Here is a 9258-nt window from a genome sequence, read left to right on the forward strand (position 1 = left end):
TGACGTTGGTGTGGCGATCTTTGGCAGTGCAGATCTGAGTGCGAGACTCTGACATGTCTTTGAAGCGATGGGATTTTACTGTTTCCTAACAGATGCGTTTTCAGGACTATGATACCCATTTCTTAGTCTCTGTCCCATTTACCCCCCCTCCTTTAAACTAATGCTCTCTTGGCTTCAGATCGCAGGTCATGGAAATCTTACTGCTGTTACATGCCGCAGAACGATAAGATTTGATGTAAGTCTTGAAAGGCTTTCATCATTTCAAAGGAAAATCAATTTTTAAATTGCCGACTGACTATGAAGATGGCTGCTCATCTGCACCCGCCGCCCTGCGGGCTGTGGGAGGGACGTGCACCAGTCTGGCAGTGGGATACACTGCGGTCCGTCGCTGTCGTGGTGGATGTCTCAGGGCCGGTGTTTTGTAAATGTCGTCTTGAATTGCATCGTGAGAAAAGTGCTTAAGAGTTGAAGCTGGTGCTGGGTGACAGTGCATCTGGGTAAGGCAAATGAGAGGCAGTGAGGTGATCTCAGAATGGCATTGATGTGATTAACTTGAGGTCAGGGGTTCACACTAGAGTCCCAGGCTTGGCTTTTTCCTGCCCATACCACTGGACATCTGCTAATTCTGGATAGAGGGGAGAATCCAGGAAACAGCTATCGTTGTAGCTCCTGCAGGAGAAAGGAAACTTAGTTATGACAAGGAGGGCTCCTGGAAGGTTCAACCATGGGCATAAAACATCGTATTATGGGTGGGAAGGAATGCAGGATATTCACAGACCCCACTGCACTCTCCAGGAAACCCCACAACTGACGTTTGTGGTGGCTCAGCATGCAGGACCCTGCTTTGACCCAGTTTGCTCTTGCCCAGCAATCCCGTTCACCCCAGCAGCCCTCCCAGTGCGAGGCGGCAGGAGAAAGCCGAGCTCCGGCAGCCTCTCTTGCAGCCAGGGTGTCATGAGTTTTGGATGCTGGAATGGCAGCAGGCAGAGTTGCTGTGCTTTCAGCCCGCTGCTGGCAGGATGCACAAGAAGAGAGCCAAGTGGCTGCTGGAGAGCGAGAGCTGGTGGCCGACTCTGCCGGCCGTGTCCATCCCACCACATGTGGTACCACACCTGCCTCCGCTTTCTCTGTGTGCAGCCCCGTCCCTCCCCAGGTACAGCAGCAGCGCTCTGCCTTGCCTAAGGGGCTCTGTCCTGCTTTCCTGCCCAGCAGTAAGCTGGCGTGAAGAGATTTTTCAGTAGGATGCTCTCCAGGGAGCAAGTCCTCTTGGCCACAGACTGAATTACCCAGGGGGAGTGTGGAAGGAGGGTGGTGGTGGTGCTTTTCTGTAGCACTTCTGCTCTGGGCAGAGGCTTGTGCATCACCTGGCAATCCCAGAGTTACGTGGCTTTCCAGGGATGAGCTAGGAAGCGACTAGTGAGAGGGTGCCAGGTCCAATGTGGAAAGGACCGTGTTTTGTTGTAGGTAGCCTAGTCCTCATCTTGGGGCTCCTCTCTTGACAAGCTACTCCTGCTTCTACTGCATGGCTTTTTGTTTGCCTGTACTGAGCAGACGAGACAGTTGCTGAGAAGTTTCTTTGCTATTTATCTTAAGAGCTCTGATCAGGGTCGGCTCCTGGCTTAGTCTGTGGAGCTCCTTGCCAGAGGAAAGCACTGAGGTCAAAATCTTGATATTTTGAAAAGTGACTGCTATATCTGCATAGTAATATTCAGAACTGATGTCCCTCCCTCACACTTTGATTCGAGCCAACTTCCAAACAAGAGACTGAGGCCAAAAGTTGGAGATGCATTTTCTATCTTTTTTACTGTGGGATTTATCATGGGATTCTCCCTCCCCGTCTCTCAGGACTGATCTCGCATCTGATGCAGTCCATCAGTTTCTGCTTCCTCTGCTCTGTTTTCCACCTGGTTTCCCTGGGACTGGTGTCTGGGAGGAACCTGAGCAAGGGCATCACCATCTGCATGCTAAAGAGCCTTTTGTTTCCCAGCTCTGTGCTGGAATACAGAGGTTTATGGGTTATCTCTAGAAAGCTGGGCTTGAAATACTTGACAGATGCCAGCTGTGAATGGTTGTGGATTCAAATGAGAGTGTCAGACAGCGAAGGCAGTTTAATTAAAATAGAAATACTCTGAGGGTTTTTTTTGTTCCCTCCACCCTTCCCCCTCTGTCTTCCCACAGGAACAGGGCCAGGGTTGCTCCTCGTTCCATGAAACCTCGCTGCTGCTAACAGCCTCTGCTTCACAGCTCTGCTCTGCGGTAGGGAAGGAGGAGAAAAGGATGCTCGGTGCCACGGCTGGAGCATTGCCGGGAGCTCAGTCCAGCTCCTCCGAGGCCCGCGTTTACCCGAGCTTGTCCCCCCGCCACGCTGCTCCCAGACTCTTCCCCGCAGCACTTTGCCCATGCTGCTTTGAAATGTCCCCAGCCACAAATTTGTCACTACCACCTGCTCTCTGTGCCTGTTCAACCTCTGCAGGAGTGCAGAGCGGGCTGGCCCAATGTCCTCTTTCACAGGGGAAAGGACCACAGCCGCAAGCTTGCTGAAAAGGCACAGAGAAGGCTTCGAGATGCTTTCAAATTGTTCTTCCAAGAGCTGAAGGAAGCCTTGTTGCCAAACAAACGGGCACACAATTAAAAGGGCTGCTCCTCTGGGACAGCGGGATGCCGGTTATTCGCACTGTGTTCACGGACTATAAGGCAGAAGGATGAAAGAACAAAACGTTCCCTTACTATACCTCTATTCATCAGTACTTTGGTGGGTTGGAGACTGAGACTCATCCATAGTGGGTGAGTTGTCTGTTGCTTCTCTGAACAAAGGAGAGCAAAAAAGGAGGAAAGAGGAGAGAGGAAATGTTAAAGAAAAGAAGTGACACAGACATTGTTACGAGCTTATTAATCCAGTAGGGAAACAAGTTGATGAATCATCTTTAGAAAAAGTTAGTGACACAAAAACATGTTGGGGAGAACTGTCAATCTTTTGAGTTGTGCTGGGTGGGCACAGCCTGCTCCTGCAGCGTGGGAGTTAGTGTTGTGCATCTAATGGCAAACTTTATCTAAACATACGCCTCGGGTGTTACGCTCAGGCATGAAATAAGTGCTGATTTGTCTCCAGTTCTTTTTGCAGTGGTGGTTGGTGCAGGGCCTGAGCTATAAATCTTCTACAACAAGCTATAACTTTACTTTCACCAGCTGAGAATTTGGTTTGATGCATTTTTGCTATGAGAGACAGTGTGCAGGAGCTTTCCTGAATGGAAAAATAAGAAAAGTTGGGATTTTCCAAATGGATTTTTCAGCTGGCTGCTCACCAGTTTTACTTCTGATCATCATGGAGATATTTAGAGGAATTAGGATTGGGATGGAGACTGAGACTAAGATTTGAGTCTAGACTCAAACCCTTAGCGGTGCAAATTTCAGTAAAGACGGCTGCCATTTTGCCTATCTTGCCATCCCTTGACTTTTTGTGAAATGGGACCAGGAAAATTCTCCTGTTCTAAAGCTAGAAGCACATGCAAGGACCATGTGAAGCTGGATGTCAAAAGTGTGAATTTAAAATTCAAGGTAGGCCTAAGGGGGTTGTGGTTATTGTTCTCCTCATCTCCATTTTAAAGTGCAGTCACGAGCAGTGCTGGAGTAAAACCGGAGGTCAAACTTGGTCATAGGTGACCAGAAGAAATTAAAGAGCATGAGATTTTCCAGGGGCTGCGCAGCAAAACGTTTGCAAAGTTACCGGTCCCAGTTCACAACTCAGGGGATGATACCTGTTTCCCTACTCAAGGGCCTATGGTATTTTGAGGACTGTAGTCTGAAACTTTCTACCTGATCTCACCAAACGCAATTTAGATGCAGAAATCTGGGACATACTGAGTTAGATGGGATCTGGAAATGATCTTTATTTCATGTGGCAGGACAGAATTACAGGAGATTGCTAGAGAATACCCATGGGAGCTTGCAAAAGGCTTTTTGTTTACTCTTGGAACTCCCTGCCGCACAAAGAGGTGCCAAAGAACCCAATTACTATATTTACATGAGTAATGGCTACCTGTGTGTAATGACTCACTCATGCTTTGGCAAAGCATGTTGTTTGTGGTAGCTGAAAAAAGATGCACTTAATAGTCATTAAGACACATTGCTAGGGAAAACCTAGCAGAAAAACGTAGTTATTGCATACACAAATGTGGTAGGCACCTAACCTTGCCTTTACAACAAGGATCTCCTTGGTCTGCAGCCAGTGTGATGGTTGCTAAAAAAAAGATCAGCTCTTCTGGCATACCAAAAATTGGAGGAAGGAGACTGTCCGAGCAGGAAGAACCTGCAAAGCTTCTTCCCCTGTGGATCCAGCACTGCTTGGCGCAGTGCTGCTGGGTGCGGGTGGCACGGCCGTGTCCTTGTCAGCCTGAACTAGAGCTCCACCGCTACGAGAGCACGGGTGGGAGGCTGGGAATGCCCTGTGTGGGTGTAGGCTACGGGGCACCTGGAAAATGTTCCCCATACCTATGCTCTCCCTTTGCTTGTGTGTGGGGAGGGTTTTTCTCACCAGCACTGAGCGAGGTGAATTCTCTAACCCGATCCTACAGACACTCACCCAGTCTGCCATGCGAGAATGTGGTGAGGACTGCCCGGCGGCGTGGCTGCTAGTTCACTCGACGGTGTTGAACTCCTCTGGCTGTGAGGTAAGGCAGCTGAAAAACAACCAAAGGGTGGAGAAAAATAACCGGTGAGGTGAGGGCGCAAGGGTCAGGGTGGTTCAGAAGCATCAACTGGTCAGACCAGCAGGAACATGTCCGGCTGTGAGTAAACACAACCTGGGAGTCAGACCTCATCCTATTCCCGGATGGCCGTGCCTGAATGCGGCACAGGAGCAGCCAGCCTACTGCTGACGCTGCTGCCTGCCATGGGCTGGATCCTCCCTCAGCTCTACAGGAATGCTTTGTTTCAGCCTGACCTCCAGCTGAACACAGGCACCCGGACTCTCCTGAGCCTGCCTGGGAGCCACCACACTTCTCCCAGCATGAAAGCTCATCGGTTTTTGCTGCTGCCTGGACTGGGAGGGCCTGGCTGCACATCTCCACAGGACCTGAACTGGAGGAGACCCCCAGCCTGTCAGGCTCAACCTCCTGTTTCTAGGGGTGGTGGGAGATGCTCTGTGTCCCTAGGAGCCAGGGCTGGCAGTGGCAAGAGTCTGGACAAGTAAGTACTCTGCTTCATGTGCAAAGGAGGAAGACAGCTCTGAAGATATCAAAAGCTACAACTACCTTTCACTGTGCACTTGTAAAAAACCTGAAGTTTGGCTTTGCTGACACTACTACTGTGGGATCAGAGGAAGGCTTATCTTCCTTCTCCTTCAACAGAGACAGAAGCATGCTGGACTAAAAATGTACCATTGGCAGTGGTTCTGGGGGAGTTTCCCCAGTGAGGGTCTAGCTAAGAAATCCACCTGACCAATCTTTCCTCCTCCTCAAGTCCATACAGTGTTGACCCTCTGAATTTAATATATGCCTAGAAGTATGATCCTCTTTGAAGGACAGCGTGAGGTCCATAGACCTATCGGCTAGGGCTGATCAGCTAAAATGATGGATGTTTCTACCTGGCATCCCCTTCTGTGCTCTTAAATTTTTTAGCTGCTGCCAAATGATGCTTGAAGAGAAAAATTTTAGTCTGCTCCTTGGAGCTGACAGCCCCCAAGGTCAGTATCCGCCCACAGCTGTAACTGGGAAGTGCAAACCCAATCTACACTGCCAACTGGTTGCGACCAGCCGTGATTGCTGAGCCCACCTACTCCTGTGCTGCCCAGATACCACATTTAGATTTAAACACCCAGCTGGGTGGGGGAATGGACTAATTGACAGCGGTTTTTACGTGCTCTTCCCCCAGCCCCACCATTTTTCTTTCTAGATTACTTAACTGAACTGGTACGGTTTCCAAAGCTAAGCAAGGCAAAGTTTTCCAGGGTTCAAGCATTTTCTGTTGCTGGGTGGAACAGAAATGCCCATTAATCAAAGAGGGGGGAAGACAGATTTTCAAATGGAGACACAGGATGGTTCCAGCAGCTACTCGACTGTGTCTTGGTCCACATCTGGGCTTCCTGCAAGCATTGGCATCACACATAAATTGGCCTCTTCTTGGGCAGCTGTTGGAGGCCCACAGGGAGCCTGGTGTCAAACGGCCTCTCTGACTCCACACTGGAGTTGGCAGCGAGTACAGAGCCCCACTGGTGTCAGCGTGGTGGTCACCGTGGACTGGGCAGCATGCTGGGATGTCAGAAGGCCAACAGCCAGCATGGGTGGATGATGCACTGGTCCGCTCAGGGAGGCCGCGAGGGCCTGCGGAAAGCGAGGCAGGAGCAATGGTGTCTTCCACATGCGGAAGGGTGGCGATGGGCACAGTGCAAACTCTGATTAACCGGCAATCCCGTCCATGTGGGGCTGGACTTGGTATTTTAGCAAGTCCTTGATCTATCCAGACTGGCTTGTCCAGCGGTGACTGATGGCCAGTAAATATTTAACCTTGGACTGTTTCATAACACATAGTGGCCTCCTCAGTTTAATGAATTTGACTGTTTTCTTACCATTTAATATTAACAGCACAGAGGAGTGCAAAGCTCTGTACATGACAGAGAGGCACAATACTGCAAACTGAAGTGCTCTGAATTTTGGGATATTATCAGCAGAGCTACTGGAGCTGCATGGGAAAACCAAGTCTCAGCAGCACACAAAGATGTCATCGCTCAAACATTTTCATGGAGGGTGGAGGGGCTGGAACACTCCCCACTTAACCTCTCTCATGGTTTTGGTGTTTCACCGAGGACATTCATCCTGCTAGTCTGTGCTGAGCCCCCGCTTGCTTCATCGCTCCCCTTGCTGTGATTACTACGAGTGACCCCCTGCCACGGTTTCTCCATGTTTGGTCCCTAGTGCCATCACCCAAAACCCAGCTGCACTCTGAGGAACGACCTGGCAACAACAGGGCTTCAGTCCCTCCCTGCCTTTTGAGCCCATCATTGCAAAGTGATGATTTCCATGGAAAAAAATTCTCACCCGATGAGTGTCTTGGACAAAGCTTGCCCCTCAGCGTTGCACCTACAGGGGCTCAGTGAAGCTGAGGTGAAGCAGCACGTAAAGGCCAGGTAACGTGCTACGGCCTGGCATTGCTCTCCAGCTGGGCTATAATGCCTGGCACGAATCCAGGCTGCATGAAGCCCCCCATCCCTCCCATGCCTTTGCCCGGGCCCAGCTCTCACCTGATGTTGCTTTACACATCTGAGGCATTCTCGTGACCCGGCTGTGCGCCACAAAGGTGCTTTGCGAAGATGTGCTGTACTGGGAGCTGCTGTCCGAGGAAGTGGAGCTCGTGTGCGACAGGCGGCTGTGCTCCTTGTGGGAGGCTGTGGACCGCTGGTACCAGAGCCGCAGCTCATCCGACACGGCAGTCCTACCCGAGCCTTTCTCATGGCCCTCCCTGCCCAGAGATGGAGTCCTTATGATTTGGGAGCGGGAGGGGGTCAGCCTGACGGAGTCCACTTCATCCCCGTGCCAGTTCTCCTTAAACATCCCCCCCGCTGTGTAGGAGTTGGAGGTTTTGAATTGTGCTTTCACGCTGTAGTGTCCCTCCTGGTCGTTCTCCAGGCTCCGCACCACCACGGGTGTGGAGCTGCCCTCGATGTACAGGGGATACTCTTTGATCCTGTACTGGGAAGAGGGTTGGCTCTGGCTGTGCAGGTAGACGCGGTGGTGCCCCGTCCCGTTCCTCGCAGCCAGGTTGGGCATGCTCCCTGAACTGGAAGAGACCAGGTTGCCCGCTGATTTGTGCCTCTGCCTCTGCCGCTCTCTGGCTTTCGATGGGGAGTCCTCTGCCAGGGTGGAGTAGTTGGGGTTCATCTGAGCGGGGTAGTAGTGCTCAGAGCTGGAATGGCTGGTGCAGGAAGAGCAGTCGTCCATGGGGTCAGAGCCGTTACTGCTACGAGTCCTTGGGGTGTAGAAATCAGGGCTCCCTGTCTCATTTTCTGAGCCGAGGAGTTTGCCTTGTGACTCCAAACTGGAGCTCCGGTGTCTAAAGTGCTGAGCTAAGCTGTGCAGTCTGGTCGGGCTGATGTCTACTGACCTGCAGGTACCAGGAAGAAAATCCAGACTGGTAAGTCATCAGGACGAAGCACTCCCCATCCCCTTCCACACACAAGGCCAGCCTCGCTGGCAAGGGAATCTGAGGGCACTGAAAACCTGGACCCCTCCAGCACTGTGTGCGGCTGCTGTCTGCAAAGCAACCTGCTTCCCAGCTGTAGGGTTTGGGGTGATTCAGTCCTATTCCTGCTCCTCTCCAGTCTCCTTGGTGATGGCATTCAGCCTGCAGCACCATGTAGGACATACGCCTTTATCAAGCCCAATGCCTCTGTGGCTTGCCACCCTGGGAAAGACCCAGTCTGAAGGGCACCTCAAGCCCCGGCTTTGCTGCTGTGGCCCCGTGGCAGAGCTGTTTGAATCAGCACCATCCCTGTGATACCAGGTTCACCTCACCCCAGCTCTGCAAATCCCAAGCCCTTCGCCCCAAAGGTGGTGGGATTCCCTTGCAAGTGGCTTGTGAATGCCCTGCACAGGTACAATCCACCTGGTATGAGACAGAGAGACAGACTGCCCATACTCAGCCCAGAATGCAGTTATTTCTCCACTGGCCTTTGAAAAAGTCACCTCCGTCAAGCAACTAGGTTTTACTGGGGCCCAGCCATGGGTAGCGTGTGTAAGACTATCAGTGGGTGACAGCCCTTCAGGCAACCACCCCGAATCGCAAGTTTACAAGGCTCGATTCACAGCCAAGTCTGGGTGGTCTCTATTCACCCCAGCTGTTTGGAGAGCTTCAGCCGTCCATCCAAGGAGCAGGAACACCCCGCGACGAGTCACACCCCCGCATAATGGATGGCCAAGGCCAGGGCTCATGAATGAGCCACAGACTGAGCAATGGTTGTTTCAAACACCCAAATGGCCCCTACCCTGTCACGGCCACTTCTCAAGCACTGTGCCAGCCTCATTTCTCACGCAGTTCGGCTCCAGTGTTAATAAACATTGCACTCTTGAAAGGTACTCTCAGCCAAAAACTTGTAACAAACTTAACCCAGGGCCTTAATGCCTTGTATCATCTCGGCCCGAGTCGGATGTGTTGGCATGATTCTTGATTTATGCCGAGCTAAATGATGTTAGCACCACCCCTTAGGGCAGGATACCTAACAGTACACAGCTTTGCCTCAGCTCTGCTTCTCGCAGTGTCCATGGAGTT

The 9258-nt window shown here is 51.5% G+C and overlaps 1 protein-coding gene across 1 annotated transcript in view; it reads right to left on the reverse strand.

The window, feature by feature from the left end:
* Positions 1–566: 566 nt before the first annotated feature.
* FRMD4A (FERM domain containing 4A) overlaps positions 567–9258 on the reverse strand; it is a 34024-nt gene continuing 25332 nt past the window's right edge. The window contains exons 9-11 of the mRNA XM_009700046.1: positions 7235–8094; positions 4580–4676; positions 567–669 (exon numbers count right to left, since the gene is read on the reverse strand). Of these exons, the coding sequence (XP_009698348.1) occupies positions 567–669; positions 4580–4676; positions 7235–8094 (1060 nt within the window). The remainder of the gene's footprint in view (positions 670–4579; positions 4677–7234; positions 8095–9258) is intronic.

Source organism: Cariama cristata, unplaced genomic scaffold (assembly GCF_000690535.1).
Source record: "Cariama cristata isolate BGI_N322 unplaced genomic scaffold, ASM69053v1 scaffold19445, whole genome shotgun sequence".
In the NCBI taxonomy this organism is placed as follows: Eukaryota; Metazoa; Chordata; class Aves; order Cariamiformes; family Cariamidae; genus Cariama; species Cariama cristata.